The sequence below is a fragment of the Physeter macrocephalus genome, chromosome 20, assembly GCF_002837175.3.
Source record: "Physeter macrocephalus isolate SW-GA chromosome 20, ASM283717v5, whole genome shotgun sequence".
NCBI lineage: Eukaryota > Metazoa > Chordata > Mammalia > Artiodactyla > Physeteridae > Physeter > Physeter macrocephalus.
The window spans coordinates 106,420,512-106,441,442 of record NC_041233.1 but is presented as its reverse complement, the minus strand read 5'-3'; the positions used below and the strand labels follow the sequence as shown (position 1 = coordinate 106,441,442).

The following is a 20,931-nucleotide window of genomic DNA, read 5'->3' as shown; positions in this document are numbered from 1 at the left end:
TTTTGAAAGAGTTTGAGAAGGATAGGTGTTAGCTCTTCTCTCAATGTTTGACAGAATTTGCCTGTGAAGCCATCTGGTCCTGGGCTTTTGTTTGTTGAAAGATTTTTAATCACAGTTTCAGTTGCAGTGCTTGTGATTGGTCTGTTTACATTTTCTATTTCTTCCTGGTCAGTCTCGGAAGGTTGTGCTTTTCTAAGAATGTGTCCATTTCTTCCAGGTTGTCCATTTCATTGGCATATAGTTGCTTGTAGTAATCTCTCATGATCCTTTGTATTTCTGCAGTGTCAGTTGTTACTTCTCCTTTTTCATTTCTAATTCTATTGATTTGAGTCTTCTCCCTTTTTTTCTTGATGAGTCTCCTTCTGCTAACTTTGGGTTTTTTTGTTCTTCTTTCTCTAATTGCTTTAGGTATAAGGTTAGGTTGTTTATTTGAGATGTTTCTTGTTTCTTGAGGTAGGATTGTACTGCTATAAACTTCCCTCTTAGAACTGCTTTTGCTGCATCCCATAGGTTTTGGGTTGTTGTGTTTTCATTGTCATTTGTTTCTAGGTATTTTTTTATTTCCTCTTTGATTTCTTCCTTGTACTTCTTTTCTTCCTTTCTACTCTCATGATAAATTGTTTTCTTTTCAGTTTAGGGCAAATTATGGCCAATCTCTAGAAGTCTCCTCTATTATTGTATTTAGGGCCCTCAAATATCCCCCAAAAACTGAACTCAAAACTAATGTCAAGACATCAAGGGGTCAATTGTAATATAGTTTTAAAAAATGCTCTCTTGACCCAGTTTTGAGGCCCTGGCCAGGGGTCGGTCAGCTCCTCTTCTTAAAGAACTTACTCATTTCCCTTGTGGGCCTTTCACACTCCAGGCCACTGTACCACAGGTAATTTAAACAGAAAGAAATGTTACCATTTCTTTTGAAACGGTATTGATGTTAAAGTGTACATTCAACTCTTATATAGGCCTATTTCTAGGTAAAGTAAAGAATAAGATTAACATTTTATACAGGCTGTAAACTCTAGCTTACAGCTTTCTGAATTTCACTAGGTTTATGTACTTTTTCTCCAAATCTTTAGCCTAGTAAACCTCCCCCTCCCCACCTTCCTTCCACTTTTACTTCTCATTTTTTAAGGACCAGTTCTCATATTCTTATTATAAATCATCCCAGATACAGATACAGCTTCCTGTTCGGAGAAAAGCAAGAAGCATGTTCAAAAGCAACTGCCTATCCTTTTCAACACTGGACACTCTCTTTAATTTTCTGTGTTGATTCAAACTTTGCATTATAAAATGGAGATTGACCTGCATGAGCATTAAACTGTCACCAATGACCAGTTTAATCTGATTACAGTAAATTATTAGTTGCTTTTGATACTTTGAACTTCTTTGTGTTAAGTGTGATTGTTAATGGCTTTGTTTGCCATTTATGACTCCATTCACTGGATGCCCAGTAGGCATCAGTTCATTCAAATTTAATTAGGATATTTAAAGTGTAGGATGATACCATATTGTATATCAGCTATACTCCAATTTAAAAGAAAGGGAAAAAAGTAAGAATAACAAGGGCAAATGCTCTTAACAGCAGATTTTGATTTGAAATCAAGCTGCTCCTCACATAGACAGGGGTAGCACCACAAGGGATTTACTCATAATAAATACTGGAAAAATGTCCAATTGAAAGTAAATAAATAAATAGAAAGAAAGTAGGATGATAGTGAAGTTTGGTCTGGAATTTTATTTTATTCTATTTTGTTTATTTTTTGCCGTGCCACACGGCATGCGGGATCTTAGTTCCCTGACCGGGGATCGAACCCATGCTTCCTGCAGTGGAAGTGTGGAGTGTTAACCACTGGACCTGGAATTTTATTTTTCATATTAATAACTGAATATCAAATTTAAGGCATAGAGTTTGAAGAGACCTTCACCATATCCTGAGACTGTCAGTGAAGGAGAGTGAGACCCATCCACATGAACCCACCTCCCAGATTTACGAGAGGGAGGAAGATATCACCACTTTTCATCTACCACATAAAATTACAAAAAAATAAAAAATAAGGAAAAGCTCAAGTTAAGCTAGAAGCTCTGTGTGTCAAATGTTGGTTTCTTTTTCAGAGGGGAAGTTCAAGTTCAGTCCTGCTCAGTGGACATGAGTGAGAGAGTAACAGGAGGGGCACAGTGTTATTTCTTCTCATTAAAGTTCTTGCTGAGTTTGTTGTCTGGTTGACAACAAACTTAATTTAAACCAGCTGAAGCTCAGTGAGCAGAAATGGAAGTGACACTGGCAAGAGGAACTGCACCTTTACTTTAGAGAAGGGGTTCACAAAGAAAAAAGAAAAAGAGACGCCTTCTGGAATTTCAGACGGTTCAGAGCAGGACCATGTCCTTTCTGACTGGTGGCTGTGAAGGGAGACGGGTCAGCACAGTTCAAAATGACGGTCTATCTGATGCTCTGAGGGAAATGTAACTGTTTATCTAGGTCCATAATATACTCATCACATTGTAAACCCATGGGAAGTTTTTGTTTGTTTTGGAAACATAGTTAACATACAGTATTATATTAGTTTCAGGTGTACAACATAGTGATTCAATGTTTTTATACATTCTGATCACCACAATAAGTCTAGTTACCATCTGTCACCATGCAAACTTGTTCCAAGATTATTGACTATATTCTTTATGCTGTACATTACACACCAGTGACTTATTTATTTTGTAGCTGGAAGTTTGTACTTCTTCATCCGCTTCACCTACTTCATCTGTTCTCCCGCCTTCCCCCATCTGGCAACTACCAGTTTGTTCTCTGTATCTATGAGTCTGTTTCTGTTTTGTTTGTTTGTTTCTTTCTTTCTTTGTTTGTTCTTATTGTTTCGAGTCCACATATGGACATATATCATAGTTTTGATTTAATTCTCTTAAAAAGAGAAAAATAAACTTTTTCACTGTAGCACCTACCACCATAATAGCTAAATAAGTTAATGCATAATTAAGAAATATACCCTGGAGAGAAACTGACCTGTGTTGTATTTAGAAGCCAACATGAACTGAGGACTATTAATATCTGAATGAGAACTGGTATTATGCCTAAACTGATTACTGCATTAGACTACCAACAAAAATTATTTTTTGGAAGCCATTCTTTAGTTCAACCAACATTATGGAAAACCTGATATTTACAAGAAGTCCTAAGGCATAAGAGATGGGTGTGTAGGGTTGTGGGGGGAATGAATTTCATTTATCTGATGATACCTAACACATCACTCCAAAATTTTTTGGTTTAAAACATGAGTCATTTATTTGTTTACTCCTCTGGAATTTTGGCAGGACTTATGGGGACAGCTCATCTCTGCTCCATGGGGCATCATCTGGGGTGACTCAACTGGGATTGGAAAATCCACTCCCAATATGGCTTACTCAATGGCTGTCTTCTGGGTGCTCGGTTGGAGCTATTGGCTAGACCCTCGGTTCTCCTCCATGTTGCCTTCCACAAGGCTAGGCTGGGCATCTCACCACACAGCGACTGGGTTCTGAGAGGAAGAGAGACAGTCCTAATATGCAAATGCTTATCCAACCTTGGCTTGCTGCATGCTTACTAACATCCCGTTGGCCAAAGCTAGTCACGTGGTCAAGTCCAGGGTCAATGTGGAGACCACACAAGGGTCTGAATACTGAAGAGCAGCCTGGTTCATTGGAGCCCAAAGTGACAGCCTACCGTGGAAGACTGGCCGGAGAGTCACACTCAAAGAGCACACCCTGTCCTGCCTTCAGGGACTCACAGAGAAGAAACCTTTTGAATAGTAGTGATGTTTTACTTCACATCCCATTGGGTAGATGTGGGGGACAGTCGTTTGCCTGCTTATGCCATTATATCATAGATGTGATGGCAGAATCAGAAAAGTGTAACCACAAGGTGGTCCAGCTAAGGCTGGAGCCCAGGAAAGGGCATTTTGCACCCTGATACCAGCAAACTTCTTGCTCTCAATTCTGCAGTCAAATCAAGCTAATGACATGTTTCAACTGTTCCAGGCTGTTTTCTTACTTTACTTGTATAAAGCATTAAGGCAACTTGCGGTATGTCCTCAGGCAAATCCCTCACCCAGCTCTGTTTCATTTTCCTCACTTCTCAAACAAGGGAGCTGGATTCAGTGATCTCTACAGTTCCTGCCAATTGTTATACTTTACTGTATAACATTATAGTTATCCTATGATGTTATATCAACAATGAAAACGTGTTACTTTTTTGACAAGCATCTTCCTTACACTAGTTGAAGTCAGTAAAGCTAACTGATAACTAAATAGTGAATCTGAACTTTCTCCAGGCTTATCTATTTGTTCCCTAACAGATTCTGACCATGTAAAGTGGAGAAGCATGTGTTAGGACCGGCTCCTGGCTTTGCCAAGGCCAGCTCTTTCTCTGCTGTGAAACTTGGTCTCTTTGATCAAAAGGTTAATTTCTGCAGTATTTGTCTTACAAAGTTACTAAGAAGATAAAGTGAGATGAGAGAAGTGAAAGTGCTTAGCTTTGATTAGGGACTGAGTTTTTTTTCTGTCCCTCTAACCGATTCTGACAGCCATGAATCAGGCTTTGGTTTAAAAACAAAAATAGAGGAATTCGCTCTCAGTTAGATATTCATTAACCTCTAGAGCCCTGCCCACATCAACCGGCGAGGTCTTAATTCTTTCAACTTTCTCTGTTGCTAAATCTGTGACCCTCTTAATAAAACCCAAGGGACTGTACAGAAGAAGAAATAACAAGACATTTTTAAGAAACAATTTAAAATACCTCTTGCTGAGATTGTGATTTTTTTCCTTTGCCCTTCTTAGAATGTACCAAGGAGAAAAGGTTGGTTGTTTTTTTTTAAACTTTAGTTTCACTTTCCAGATTGCAGCAAACTTCCTCACTTCCCAGATGAAAAGGACTGGATTTGGACTAATGAAAAAAGGAATGGTCAGCTGCCGTCAGAGTAAGTGAAGGTGTGTATTTTAAATTCTTCCTGGGATAGGATCTCTCATGTTGGGTACAGCTAGAAGCCTTGTTGGCTTTAGCATTCTTTGATCTTTCTTGCATCTGGTGCTTGAGATCGAGTCAGAATCATTCAACATGGAGAGTAGAAAAAGGGGAGAGAATATAGGTGTGAGGAGACTTGTATCACAACTCAGAGGACAAGGAACAGCAACAGTTTCTCATTAACATGATAAACATTTTATGCAGTTTTTTTTTTTTTCCTTTGTAGTGTTCTGTAACTGGGAAAGCGCATTAGGGAAGCGATGGAACTCATTCGGCAACAGCCTTTTTTAAAAAATCACGTCTTTGTCTTAAAGATGCAGAGCCCTGTGAGCTTTAAAGAGCTTATCTCCTTTTCTCAGTTTTCTTGGCTGGAGAGGAGACAGGGGCTGGCATTTTATAATGGGCTTGACAAGGAGAAAACACTTCAGGTATTCCTAGGAGTAAGAAAATAGCTTTCTTTGGCCTCATAAAGGAAAACGGAAGAAGATGAGACATGGAAAGATCTTCAGGTGTGTAGGAAGGTCAGAAATGAGCAAATATGGGCTGGTCGGTCTTGGGAGGTACTGGTTTCAGGAAGTTGGCTCCCAACTTTACAGTAGGATTATGTGTTAGTGTCTGCAGACAGATGTGCCTGCATAAATTTAGGGGAAAAAATACTGTGAATTTACAAACCAAACTGTACAAGCCAAACTGCAAATAATGATTAAGCACCCTGGCGGCAGATGCCAGGTCCCAAACATGATGCAATATTGTCTTTTACTTGGACAAAGAAATGTGTAATCCTAGGTTTTCCAAAATTGCAAGGCCCAGTGAATCTACTTTTCATCTCTTTTAAACTTCCTTTGTTTCTGTTATGTCTCATGAAACATCAACTCTTCACTCTAATTTCATTCTCTCATTTTGTGTTTGTTTGTTTTACTGTAGCACATTCTAGAATAACTTTTTCATGCAGATTTCCTACTTATAAACTTACTGAGTCTGTGCATATCTCAAAACGCTTCTTCCCCTTATCTTTAATTGTTCAGCCTCATATGAAATTTGGGGTTCAAAATTATTCCCCCTGCACGTTTTGAAAGCTTAGCACTATTGTTTTCCAGTGGCTCATGTTGCTGATGAAAAGTTCTGTGGCAATCAGGATCTCTTTCCTCTGGAAGTAATTGATCATATGTTCTCCTTAAAAGGTTTTAGGATTTTTTTGGTGGATGATCACAATTCTGACATTTCAGAAGAGTCTGTGTCTTTTTCCTTTTTCACTCATCCTGCCTGGCATTTGGTGAGTCTCTTCCATCAGGTGAAGTGTATCTTCATATCTGGGAATGTCTTTCAGTCCTTACATGTTTTGTAAATGGCTTAATCCTTCTCAGTAATTCTTATCTCTAGCTACAGCCCTTCCAGAAGAGGTAAATGTCACCTAGGCAACGAGGGGAATATATTTCGGGGACTATGCCTGTGAGTTGGTAAATAGAGGTAGTACCCTTATGGTACTGGAAAGAGAGTTTTCAGAATAGGCTTTTAGAACTATAAAGAACAATAGCTTAACAATAGATTGTAACAATAGATTAAATGAAATTTAAAAATAACTAAGGAAAAATGTGAAGAGGATGAGGAAATAGTATAATTAAGTTCCTCATCTTTTTGGTAGGAAGAAACTACTTAAAGTCCAGGAATGAAGAAGTAGAAACATAAGCATATTATTTAGGTTTGTGGAAGTGACCATGAGAATTAAAGTAGAAACAGTCAAGAGGTTTACCTTGGAACGTTGCAGCTGGGGTGGAGGTGAAGAGCGAGGAGCGAGTTTGTTTTTTGATCCTTTGTTGTGCTGATTGAATTATTTCCATTTGATGTATTACTTGTATAATATGTACTTGTATGTCATAAATGTTACGAGTAATGAGATCACATTTGTTACATATATTACATATATAGTCACATTTGTTACATATATTACAAGGAATAAACCAATGCATATGGAAGCACATGTTATTAATGCTGCCCATTACTTTTTATGTTTTTCTTTTATAAGGCAAAATCATGAGCAGATATTTGCTTTATCGTATCTACTCCTTTTTGGGACTGTTGCCCTTTTGGATACTGTGTACATCTTCTACCAACAAATGTACTGTTAGACATGAAATAGCTGACTGCAGTCATCTGAAGTTGACTCAAATACCTGATGACCTCCCAACAAACATAACAGTGTTGAATCTTACCCATAATCAACTCAGAAGATTACCACCTGCCAATTTTACAAGATATAGCCAACTTACTATCTTGGATGGAGGATTTAACTCCATCTCAAAGCTGGAGCCAGAATTGTGCCAAAGTCTCCCTTTGTTGGAAATTTTGAACCTCCAACACAATGAGCTATCTCAGCTTTCTGATAAAACCTTTATCTTCTGCATGAATTTGACTGAACTCCATCTAATGTCCAACTCAATCCAGAAAATTCAAAATAATCCCTTTAAAAACCTGAAGGTAAGATGGAAATGAATATTTCCATGTAAGAAATGAAAAATATGTTATCGAATATTGTTTTCAAGTCATTTATGCATCTTTAGACTTCATATCTAAATATCAAGGTGAAGAATAAGAAATCTGATCTACCCAAATGGGAAGGGGGGCTCCACACACAAATATGGCCATTATGATCGGAAATATTTTCAAGAGAGCAAATACTGTAATTTTAAAGAACTCTCCTCTCTTGCATCCTTCCACTAGAAATAGAACTTAGATTCAAGAGGTAGAGACCAGAGAGGAATCAGAATATCCCATGAAGAATGGCAAATAAACTCTCCACACTTCTGATTTAGTACCTGCAATAATGAAAAAATATGTCGAGTCCAAATTCTAATTTAAATAAAATTAACAAATTGATGCATGATAAAGCCAACTGTTCACCTAAAAATTACATACTTTTGATTTAAGAAATCTTCTACAGTATTGCTTTTCAGTAGCTACCACATTTTTCTTGTCAGTACTTTGCTTGAATTTAAATCTGTGAAAAAATATGCTAGTGTCTAAATCTGAGGCAATTATTAAGTGCTTTTCATATATCAAAGCTATTTTCAGAACTCTGTTTTCTTCATTTTGTGGGCTTATAAAAAACTGAGCATTCCTCGACCTCAAATACCAAGAATAATATACAAATTTAAATATTCTTAGAAACATTTATAGAATGATTTGCTTGCTAGCTAGGGATCTGAAATTCTTTCTTGTGCCTTCTTAGATTCTGATGTAGATGAAATGATGTCTTTGGGCACAAAGACCTCAGAATCTGGTTAATTGCTGGCAAAATGTTATTCGTATTTTTAAAACATAAATAGAAGTCTTAAGCTCTTTGATAGACATTACATAAGATATTGCCCTAACATATATCAGTTTTTCCTTACATTTTACCTGAGTGGAAGTTTACATGTTCAAAGGTAGCACAAAGTGACAAAACATCCTACAGCACAGACAAAACAAAACAAAAATATTCTGTACTAGTCATGATGCAAAATTTACATAACTACCAATCTTTCTCAATATGAAAATCTTTTAAAAATTTCATGAACAGCAACATTCTCCTCATGCTTCTTAAGAAAATATTTCATCATTTTTTTTGCTGTTTAGTTTCAAGGTTGATGCATGACACTGTTTGATAAGCCACATGAATATTTCTTACATCATAAATAAATGCTTATTATAAATAAATAAGTAAATGAAAATGCTTATTATGAATACTCCTTACATCATGAATAAATAAGCTTAAGTCATTTTATTTTGGTAAGAGAAATAAAGTGATTCTTTTTAGTCTTTGTAGCAATGGTATTTTCGATCACAACCAAGATTTTTTATTACTCCTACCGTCAGTTTTCTATAGAATAATAAAGATGTGACATTTTGCTGTCCAGTTGTTTCTAAGATTCATGTACATTTAAAAGAACTATTTTTCATGGCAAGACTGTAACTTATATACATATTTTTTTCCCTCAGAATTTAATCAAATTAGACCTAGCTCATAATGGTTTATCATCTACTAAATTAGGAACTCAGCTGCAACTGGAAAATCTCCAAGAGCTTCTACTATCAAATAATAAAATTTCTGCACTGAGACGTGAAGAACTTGATTTCCTTGGCAACTCTTCTTTAAAAAGATTAGAGTTGTCATCAAATCAAATAAAAGAGGTAAGATAAAAAATTTTGTGTTGTACTTTTAAGTGTGGGCAGTCCCTAATTGTGTCACGTGGGTAAGAATCTAAAGGTAGAGATAGAGAAAGAGGTGATAACCTTTGTCACGTCTTCTAGAAATCCTTCACACTTACTGCTTAGGGCCATTGATGTCATCCTCACAAGAAAGGGAGTTTGGTAGCAATTAGGAGCTGGAGCTCTGCTGTCAAACAAAAGTGGGTTAAAATCCTTGATCCATTACAGACCAGGACTTTGGCCTTGGGGAACTTAACCTCTCTGGGTCTAGTTTCCTTGCCTGTGAAGTGGAAATAATACTATCTATTGCACAAAATCCCTGGAAGAATTAAAATATTATGATGGTTAAGAGCACAGGCTTTAGAGTTGGGTTAGCTGACTCCCTATCTGACCTTTATCTGTTAATAATTGTGCAATCGGGCAAATTATTCAAGTTCTCTCTGCTCCAGTTTCCTAGTTTTAAAATTGGTATAATAATAACACTTCCCGGGGCTTCCCTGGTGGCGCAGTGGTTGTGCGTCCGCCTGCCGATGCAGGGGAACCGGGTTCGCGCCCCGGTCTGGGAGGATCCCACGTGCCGCGGAGCGGCTGGGCCCGTGAGCCATGGCCGCTGGGCCTGCGCGTCCGGAGCCTGTGCTCCGCGACGGGAGAGGCCACGGCAGAGGGAGGCCCGCATACCACACACACAAAATAATAATAATAATAATAATAATAAACACTTCCCCATAGGCTTATGTGGCAAAGAATTTAGCACAGTGCCTGGCATTATAGGTAAGTGCTCGATAAACAATAACTAGCGTTATATTTTTACAAGCACCTTCCTATATAATGGAGTAAACCTAACCTTCTCTTTTTGGGTCCTTGATCTTCAATTTGTTAATTAGTTTTGCATACAGGTGTGTCTGTATTTTATTCCTTTACAAGCCAAGAATAAGAATATTGGGCATTCTAAACAAAATCAGATTTTTAAAGCTATATTAATTTTCAGATTAAAAAATAGACTGTGAATGAAATTATCCTGAAATAATAATTAAACATTTTATGCAAGCTACTCAGGTTCATTTTTTTTTTTTTTTTTTTTGCGGTATGCTGGCCTCTCACTGTTGTGGCCTCTCCGGTTGTGGAGCACAGGCTCCATACGCGCTGGCTCAGCGGCCATGGCTCACGGGCCTAGCCGCTCCGCGGCATATGGGATCTTCCCGGACCGGGGCACGAACCCGTGTCCCCTGCATCGGCAGGCGGATTCTCAACCACTGCGCCACCAGGGAAGCCCCGTTCATTTTTGAACAGCGTTTTTTTTGTTTGTTTGTTTAGAACATTTATGGTAGAAATATATAAATAAATCTAAAATATATAAGTAATGAGGAGAAAAATAAAAATTATCCAAAAGCTCATAGCCCAAGGACAACCAATGTTAACATTTGGGTATATTTGTCTCCAGCTTTTCTCCGTGTAATAAAAGAAAACACAAGAGCAACTGAAATTCATAGAGTACTTAACTGTGTGGCCAACACTGTGACAGGTTCTTTTTTAATACAATTTTGTCTAGTCCTGTAACCAACTCATGCTTACCATCATTTTACACAAGAGTAAATTGAGACGAAGAAAGATTAAGGAACCTGTCCATAGCCTCACAGGTGATGGACTGGTGACAGAGCTGGGTTTCTGGCAGTGTTAGACCAGGGCCCCGCGCTCTTAGCAGCTGTGCTGTGTTGCCTCTCTGAAGATGATGGTGTATCCTGCCTTTTAAAAGTAATATCATAACATGACTATCCTCCATGTCATTAAGAATTATTCACAAGCTTAATTTTAGTGACTGCAAAATAATCCTATCCTATAGATTTACCATAATTAATCTAATCATTTCCTGCTTTGTATTTTGACTCACTTTCTTCCACATTTCTCTCACGTCATCCATTGGCCCTAACATCTCACAAGTGACACAGAAGAAATCAGAGCCTCTTTGCCCTCCCAGGAGACGTGACCTCTATCCTCTCTGGATCCCTTGCCCCCTGGCCTCTGCTCTCTTGCTCCAGCGCTGAGTGTCATAGCAGCCAAGGCTTCTAGTGAGGGACTGGGGGGCAGAGCGGAATGGAGCTGGAAACACGGTAACGAAACAGTCAGGAGAAAACCTTGGTGGGAAGCCAGAGAGGGTCGCTGGAACTCAGAGTCATAGAAAGGAAAGTGCATGTCAATGTTTCATAGTAAAATCCGCCCATTCATTCCAGAATGTTCACTGAGAGCAGTGGTCACGAAGAGAGAAACAGGATCTGCCCCAGAGGTGACTTTACAAATAGTTTATTAATTACAATAATACTCAGTGTGATGAAGTAAAAGTACCAGGAGACTTAACTTAGCCTGGGAGATCAGGGAAGACCCTCTGAAGAAGTGGCATCTAAGCTGATACACGGTTGCTCAGTAGTAGCCAGTGACCAGGGGAGGCAAAGGGCTGGAGCAGGAGGTGGGTGATACAGGTACAGAGGAAGGAGCTGGGAGACAGAGGGGGGGAGAGAAATCCCAGAGAAGGTGGCGAAAGAGGGAAGGGGATTGAGTAAAGAATATGCCTGTTTTTCAAGGGTCATACAGACTCGTGTTTTGGTTTTTAACCTCTTTTTTTCCGTCCCACCCTTAGTTCTCTCCAGGGTGTTTTCATGCAATTGGAAAATTATTTGGCTTCTCTCTGAACAATGCCAAACTGAGCCCCAGTCTCATAGAAGAGCTCTGCTTGGAATTATCGAACACAAGCCTTCAGAATCTGTCCCTGAGCAACAACCAGCTGTACACAACCAGCAACACAACTTTTGTTGGGCTAAAGCAGACAAATCTCACAATGCTCGATCTTTCCCATAACAGCTTAAGTGTGATTGGTAATGATTCCTTTGCTTGGCTTCCACATCTAGAATATCTCTTTCTGGAGTATAATAACATAGAACATCTGTCTTCTCGCTCTTTTTATGGGCTTTCCAATGTGAGATACCTGAATCTGAGACGATCTTTTACTAAACAAAGCGTTTCCCTGGCTTCACTTCCCAAGATTGATGATTTTTCCTTTCAGTGGCTAAAATTTTTGGAGTATCTCAATATGGAAGATAACACCTTTCCAGGCCTAAAAAGCAATACTTTCACGGGATTGACAAGGCTGAGGTGTTTAAGTCTATCCAACTCCTTCTCAAGTTTGCGAACTTTAACAAATGAAACGTTTTTATCACTTGCTTGTTCTCCTCTGCTCATACTGAACCTGACCAAAAATAAAATCTCAAAAATCGAGAGTGGTGCTTTTTCTTGGCTGGGCCACCTAAATGTACTTGACCTTGGCCTTAATGAAATTGGGCAAGAACTCACAGGCCAGGAATGGAGAGGTCTAGAAAATATTGTTGAAATCTACCTTTCCTACAACAAATACCTAGAGCTGACTAGCAACTCTTTTGCCTTGGTTCCCAGCCTTCAACGACTGATGCTCCGTAGGGTGGCCCTTAAACATGTGGATAGCTCCCCCTCACCTTTTCACCCTCTTCCTAACCTGACCATTCTGGATCTAAGCAACAACAACATAGCCAACATCAATGATGAACTGTTGAAGGGTCTGGAGAAACTAGAAATTCTGGATTTGCAGCATAACAACTTAGCTCGCCTCTGGAAGCATGCAAACCCTGGTGGTCCTGTTCATTTTCTGAAGGGTCTTTCTCACCTCTACATCCTTAACTTAGAGTCTAATGGCTTTGATGAGATCCCAGCAGAAGTCTTCAAGGACTTACGTGAATTGAAGAGCATCGATTTAGGATTGAATAATTTAAATATCCTTCCACCATCTCTCTTTGATAATCAAGTGTTGCTCAAGTCATTAAGCCTTCAGAAGAATCTCATAACGTCTGTTGAAAAGAACGTTTTTGGGCCAGCCTTCAAGAACCTGAGTGATTTAGATATGGGCTTTAATCCATTTGATTGTACCTGTGAAAGCATTGCCTGGTTTGTTAATTGGATTAATAACACCCATACCAACATCTCTGAACTATCAAGCCGTTACCTCTGCAACACTCCACCTCAATATCGTGGTTTCCCAGTGATGCTTTTTGATACATCACCCTGCAAAGACAGTGCCCCATTTGAACTCCTTTTCATGATAAATACCAGTATCCTACTGATTTTTAACCTTATTGTACTGCTCATCCATTTTGAAGGCTGGAAGATATCTTTTTATTGGAATGTTTTAGTGCATCGAGTTCTTGGTTTCAAAGAAATAGACAGACATCCAGAACAGTTTGAATATGCGGCATATATCATTCATGCCTATAAAGATAGGGATTGGGTCTGGGAACACTTCTCCCCAATGGAAGAAGAAGATCATACACTCAGGTTTTGTCTGGAAGAAAGGGATTTTAAGGCAGGTGTCCTTGAACTTGAAGCAATTGTTAATAGCATCAGAAGGAGCAGAAAAATTATTTTTGTTATAACACAGAATCTACTGAAAGATCCATTATGCAAAAGGTAGGTGAACACTCTGAAATCTGAAGTGTATTCTCGTTTTTAAATTGAGCTTTTAAATATTACTAACATTATTACTCACAACTCAAAGTACTTTAAAAATAAAATTAAGAAGAAACGTAACCTGATTTTCAGTGACAGATTACAGTTAATTACAAGGGAAATGTTAATTTTAGAGCTTTGGGCTGTTAAAAACTGTATATTGATATATACCTTAATTCAGTTATTTTTTTTTAACTTAGATTCAAGGTGCACCACGCAGTTCAGCAAGCTATTGAACAAAATCTGGATTCCATTATATTGATCTTTCTTGAGGATATTCCGGATTATAAACTGAATCATGCGCTCTGTTTGCGAAGAGGGATGTTTAAATCTCACTGCATCTTGAACTGGCCGGTTCAGAAAGAACGGGTAAATGCCTTTCATCATAAATTGCAAGTAGCACTTGGTTCCAGAAATTCAGTACATTAAATTTATTTAAAGACTAAATTAAAGGAGTAACTTTCCTAATTTAAAAAAGGCCCATGGTAAATTTACATTTTACTTGACAATAATGTAAATCTGTTCATTCATATTTATAAATAAGAATACCACAAGTATCTCTCTTCTATGGACATATATCTCCCTATTTCAGGCCTTTTATTACTAATCGAGTTAATTTGACCCAAAATGAACAGATAAGAATATCCCTTACTAATGAATACACAATTGGGTTCCTGAGGCCTATCAAAACAAAGTTTTAAAGTATTCCTCATTTAAAGAAAAGTTAGAGGTATATGAGTGTTTGTGATAATTATATTTGGGTTTTTTTTCTGAGGCACTCAGAATAAAATATAACTTTTATGGGTACAATGCTACTTCAACGGTGAAAGAGTAAAATATACAGCCATATTTTTAAAAGCTGAATTACAGCAATTTTTCAACTGAAAAACTTTGTATTTTAGTGGTGCCTGTCACAGTGTTGATTTTGTTAAAAATCATTTTAATATACATACTCAGGACAGAAAACGTTTGCCCTTCATTTTGATTACTTAATAAGTAAATATTTTAATAAATACTTATGTTTCCTGATATTTGGAATTCTGCTATATGAGGCATTAGAAGACACTATTCTTTTACTTAGAAGTATTGCAGGAAGGCTTATTTCCTAAAGGTTAATTAGTAGATTGGCTTTGTGGAAACAAAATACTGTCTTCCCCTGGCCACAGACTTAGGAGATGGCTCTGGCCAAATCACGTGGTTCCACTGGGATTTTTTTTGACTGCTGATCTTGAAAATTACAGTGATAAACAAAATCTTAACTATTCCCAAATCATTACTGATGACGATCCTGGTATAATACATTCCCATAGAGTATATTATTATACCATAAAAAAGTATGCTATGTGTAAATTAGTCCTTATGATAATTTTAAGTTTTATTTTCGTTTTACCATAAAAAGAGTCTGATTATTGGAAATAGACATGAACAGCTTTTTAAAACCTCTATAGTTCTGGTATTCAAATATAAAGGAGAGTTGAAATGATCATGTTGAGATAATTTCAATACTTGAAGCACTCATTTGTCTGCTGAATTTAGGGAGCATTTGAGATGTCACACTTTGGAACTTTGATTTAAATAGTTCCGTATTCTCAGAGCTAAGTTCACATAATCCTAAAAAAACGTAATACCCGCTGTACTGCTGGTTCTGAAGGACTCTACAACAACATGAATATACAGAGAACTCATTTTCAGTCTGTCATTATACACCACCCTCACACTTGAGACATGTGTTTTATAGTTTTTTTTAAGATTTGTTTTCTAACTGTGAAATAATCCTGTTTCATTTTGGCATCATAAAATAAAAATCACAACTAGTTTTTTTCTTGATGCACTTTGTATGTTATCTATCAATATTCTCAACCTCACTGAAATATTTCTAAATCTATTATTATTATTATGAATTTATCAATATATTGTCAGTTTGTGGAAAGCAGAGCAGGAAGTAATTTTGCTTTCTTTCTCTTGTTTATTTATGAGGTAGTTGATTACATGTGCACAATTTAAATTGAGCTCAAATGTCATTTTTTTAGAAGTTGCTTAATATTTATGAGGTTAGGCTACACAAGGGGTGGCCTGTTTAACTGAATATAATTAAAACTAGTAAAAGGCATAAGCCTTGACTTGTGTTTGACCCACACAGGAAGCAGCATCCTGAACTCTGCAGGCTATCCTCTCTAATTGTTCTCAGGAGGAGTCCATCTCCCTTGGGTTCAAGACAAAGGGAGGGCAGAAAATGATGTTTGTCTGACCTATTTGATTTACACACGTGAACTGACTTGTCTGAACGCTCTCAGGATGTCATCATGTAATTGGTTCACCCCCACTCCTTCCCGTTTTCACTTTTTTTTTTTTTTTTTTTTGCGGTACAAGGGCCTCTCACCGTTGTGGCCTCTCCCGTTGCGGAGCACAGGCTCCGGACGCGCAGGCTCAGCGGCCAGGGCTCACGGGCCCAACCGCTCCGCAGCATGTGGGATCTTCCCGGACCGGGGAACGAACCCGCGTCCCCTGCATCGGCAGGCGGACTCTCAACCACTGCGCCACCAGGGAAGCCCTGAACTCACATTTCTATGACTCCCTTCTTAATCCTCCTCTTTTCCTTTGTGTTCGTTGACCGCAAGGCTTTAAGCAGCTAGGGAATATTTCTTGCCAATTACCATAACAACAAAGACATGACCACTAGAGGAGTGCAGAGAAAGAAGGTCCTTGATTGGATTCCTGGCAAATTGATGAGTCATTCCCCAACAGTGCTGTAATTTTAAAAAACTGTTTAAATTTATCATATTATCACTGTGCTTTTTAAAACTTGTTTTCCTCACAGTGATCTTTTCTTGCTACACTTTAAAAGTCAGAACTCTAAGCATCGTATCATTTATAATCTATTGATACACTGAACTTTAAACAATCAAAGTGTTATAAGTCAGTATAAGGTAAGAATATTTTATGCCCATGATGCATTGTATACCACTCCAAAATGTGTGACTCTGGTATAAAGCTTATTTTGAGCTGAAGAAAATTAAGAAAAAGCAGACCCAGGAGAAGCAATCTGCACCCCACTCCCCATCTGTATGAAAGCAGAACAGAAATTCCCCTTGTGAAGGTCAGCTCCGTACCTCCCATACCAGGAGTGGGAAGAGGGGAGACGGCACCACAAAAAGGTCTACATTAACAAACCTTAGTAAGCAGCCTTATCTTCCGTTACTTTCCACATATATATCCCGACCCACAATTTGCTGTCCCTAGAAACTTGAAGTCCTTTTCCTCTGTCTTGTTGATCTCGAGTGGCCTCAGCCTGCAGCAGCTTGAAGCAGGATTTCAGTTGCCAGCCAGAGACTGAAGTCAAGCTGCGGCAGTGAGAGCACTGACCAGTGGCCGGTGACAAGGCCCCTGGCCCATCAGCTTTGTAGAAATGAATTCCCGCAAAGAAACGGAAAGTAGTGAAACAAGTAAAGTGTTTATTAGGAGGAAAAAGAATACCTGTAAATAGGCACACACGGGCGAACTCAGAGAGAGAGTCGCACCCTTGTGGTAGTTTGACTCACTTACATGGGGCATTTCTTCCGGGTTTCCTCTGGCCAGTCATCTTGCTTTGCCTGGTTCTGAGTCTGTATTTGGTTTAACTCAGGGTCCTCCCGTGTGTGCGCGCATCTCTTAGCCAAGATGGATTCTAGCCAAGAGGCCTATGGGTAGGTTGACATCACTCCCTTTTTGACCTCCGAGGAGCCTTTCTGCACATATATAGTCAGGAAGCTCTCCTTGACCTTGAGAATGAGAAATATGTGGTCTCTATCTTTTATCTGGGCAGGTCTCGCCTCTCCTGTTGTTCTCCTGCTACTGTCTTCATCTTGGAGTATCTGTCCACAGGGGACAAGCTCTAGCTGCTCAGCCGGGGACCCGTCTATCTCTGGCCTCATTGTCACTTCTCTTTCAACTTATTTTTCTTTTGTTAAGATGTTCTATAAGCTCGATTTCTAACCACCCTTTTGAGTTACTCATCACTGAGTTCTCCTGTGTGTATGTGGCAGAATCTTAAATTGGGCACACCCCCTGCCGTGGCTGTTCCTTCAACTGAGTGCTGCACACCAAGGGCTCTGTCTGTGAGAGAAATCCTGGTGCTTGGTGCCCTCATGACATGGAGTTTTACATGCAGATCGATTTAACATGTACCTCTTGTTTACATAATTTGCATAATTTAAAAACATAATGTTGCCAAACTTTGGAAATGTTAATGTTCAAACTGAAAATCTCCACTACCTGTAACTTTCCCTCTGGATCAGTATGTGGTTTATAATCCCAGTCAGTCTTTTTCAGGGCCCAGCCAATGAACCTAAGGTGTAGAGGGAAAAAATAATTTTCTTCCTCTCCTACAATTGCAAAACTTTTTTTTAGAACTCTTAACCAGTTCTTCAGTTATGAAGTTTCCTCTCTCTCCCTCTTTTGGAGCATCTTAGTTTGTGAAATGTTTTTCATGAAGAGTCAAGGATTTTTACTCTTTTTCTCCCCAGCAATTACCTTGCTTCTGTGAATTTTTTCAGATTTCAGTTTACTGGTCTTTCACAAGACTGACACGTATTGTGGAACACCAGTTCATGTGCCCAATGCAGAGTAAGGCCAAACAATCTGCAAGGTCAGAGTTTGGAGCAGAGAAAGGTTTACTGCAAGGTCAAGCAAGGAGAACAGGTGGCTCGTGCTCAAAAAACCCAAACTCCCCAATGGTTTTCAGGAAAAAGTTTTTATAGGCAAAATTTAGGGTGACGGCTGCAGGGTGTGCAACCTTCTTCTGATTGGTTGGTGGTGAGATAACAGGGAGGTGTTCCAAGACTCAGCCAGAAGTTACCATCCTCCACCTGGATGGGGGCCTTAGTTCCTGCAGAACTCAAAGATATTGTTATGTGGATCCCTGGAGGAGGAGCCAGGACCCTGCTTTAATGGCTGCACTATTGTGTCTTGATTGTTCCTCCTTTGTTTCTGCATTCCCTCATTTCCCCCATTAGTAACGGTTTGACTCAGCCTTTTGGAACCCAGGGGAGGTCTAGGAGGCTGAATGGACTTTTTCCTGCAAACAAGAAACAGGGGACATGGAAGGATTTGTACCCAGGAGGACCCCACAGGGTCCTGTTCTGTTTCATAAGTCTTGCACACCAGTTATTATGTGCTAAAACTGATGCTTTGTTCCGAATCAAACTCTCAAGCACAAGGCTGCTGTGTACCTCCAAGTTCTCTTTAAGCACAAACTTGGACGTGCAGACCCTTGAAGTGGACAGAGATCTGCTGATGAGACCTAATGCCATTGAGCTCAGCAGCCCTATTGCACGCACAGATTTCCTGTGCTCAGCTGGAGGGCGATGCAGCCCAGGAAGGGTCAGGGCACAGCTTCAGGTGGCTGCTGCCTGAGTCCTGGGCTTCATCTGTGCTGTGATAAAGAGCATCCTTTCAATGTAACCTGGTGTCACATGTGATGAAAACTAACATCTACTGAGAGCTTACCTTGTGCTAGGCTCTGTTCCAGTTCCCATAATGTAACTATCAAAGTCCCATTATTTGAGATAGGAACCATTATCACCCCTGGATTACAGGTGAGGAAACTAAGGAACACAGAGAGACTTGGTTGTTGGTCAGTAGCAGAGATAATATGAACCTAGGAAGTCCAGCTCCAGAGGCTCCCATACCACACCGTCTTCGTCAAGGTGCTTAGTAAATATTTGTTGAATCAGCAAATACCTCTCCTTGTCCAGAGTTTAGTGTTTTATTTTAATAATAAAATTTGATAGTACTTTTCTTTATAGAGTATTGGCCTTGGTGTCGTGCTAAGTGAGACAATTTAAATCCCTGAACAGATTAATTCCTCAGGTTATTTGTTTTAACTTTCAGGTTTTCAAAACATAACATTTCTTCATAGCAACATGGCCATCACTTCCTAATACTTTCTCAATGATGTAGCCAAGCATTGTTATACACATCAGAAAACCAGTTCAGGGCTTCCCTGGTGGCGCAGTGGTTGCGCGTCCACCTGCCGATGCAGGGGAACCGGGTTCGCGCCCCGGTCTGGGAAGATCCCACATGCCGCGGAGCGGCTGGGCCCGTGAGCCATGGCCGCTGAGCCTGCACATGCCGCGGAGCGGCGGGGCCCGTGAGCCATGGCCGCTGAGCCTGCGCGTCCGGAGCCTGTGCTCCGCAACGGGAGAGGCCGCAGCAGAGGGAGGCCCGCATACCACAAAAAAAAAAAAAAAAAAAAACAGTTCATTAAATTGTTAATTGACCAATGTAAGCATAAGAGTTTTATCACATAAAACATGGCTGTGACATTTCTAATAAAGTCCGTCTAAAATCAACACTGCCAAAGTTAGAAACAATGATTTACTGCATTTACTTTCATTTCCTTACTCTTCCTGAGCCAGACCATTGTGGTACATCACCTGGGGCTCATGTTTTGAGAATGGCATGCTACAGGTAATTAACAGAAAAGCCTGGTAGCATCTAACATCTGTCTGAAAACCTGTTGATGGATGAACAATGGGTATAAAAGACCTACCATCTTGTGAAGAATTGTTTATCATGTTTGCAATTATCAGTCATTTACAAAGGACCCTCAAACAAAAGGATCAATCATTCATCCATTGTGCATCTTCATGAAGCTGGCTGACCAGAAGTTTGCATCCACTGTTTAACCCACAATGATATTTTACCCCATCCTTTTTATATTTTCTGTCATCCTCCCTGTAGATTTTTTTTTTTCTGTCGCACAGCGCGGCATGCGGCATCGAACCCTTACCCCCTTCAGTGGAAGCACGGAGTCGTTTTTTTTTAAACATCTTTATTGGAGTATAATTGCTTTACAATGGTGTGTTAGTTGCTGCTGTATAGCAAAGTGAATCAGTTATACATATACGCCTGTCCCCATATCTCTTCCCACTTGCATCTCCCTCCTTCCCACCCTCCCTATCCCACCCCTCTAGGTGGTCACAAAGCACCGGGCTGATCTCCCTGTGCTATGCGGCTGCTTCCCACTAGCTATCTATTTTATGTTTGGTAGTGTATATATATCCATGCCACTCTCTCACTTTGTCCCAGCTTACCCTTCCCCTTCCCTGTGTCAAGTCCGTTCTCTAAGTCTGCGTCTTTATTCCTGTACTGCCCCTAGGCGCTTCAGAAACACTTTTTTTTTTTTAAGATTCCATATATATGTGTTAGCATACGGTATTTATTTTTCTCTTTCTGACTTA

General features: G+C 39.4%; 1 protein-coding gene across 1 annotated transcript in view; it reads left to right on the top strand.

Annotated features, from left to right (window-relative positions):
• Window positions 1–4,712: 4,712 nt before the first annotated feature.
• The window catches only part of LOC102990625 (toll-like receptor 3), a 59,031-nt gene continuing 42,812 nt past the window's right edge, over window positions 4,713–20,931 (top strand). The window contains 6 exon segments of the mRNA XM_055081365.1: window positions 4,713–4,968; window positions 6,184–6,275; window positions 7,026–7,477; window positions 8,978–9,169; window positions 11,820–13,672; window positions 13,912–14,080. Of these exon segments, the coding sequence (XP_054937340.1) occupies window positions 7,034–7,477; window positions 8,978–9,169; window positions 11,820–13,672; window positions 13,912–14,080 (2,658 nt within the window). The 5' untranslated portion in view covers window positions 4,713–4,968; window positions 6,184–6,275; window positions 7,026–7,033.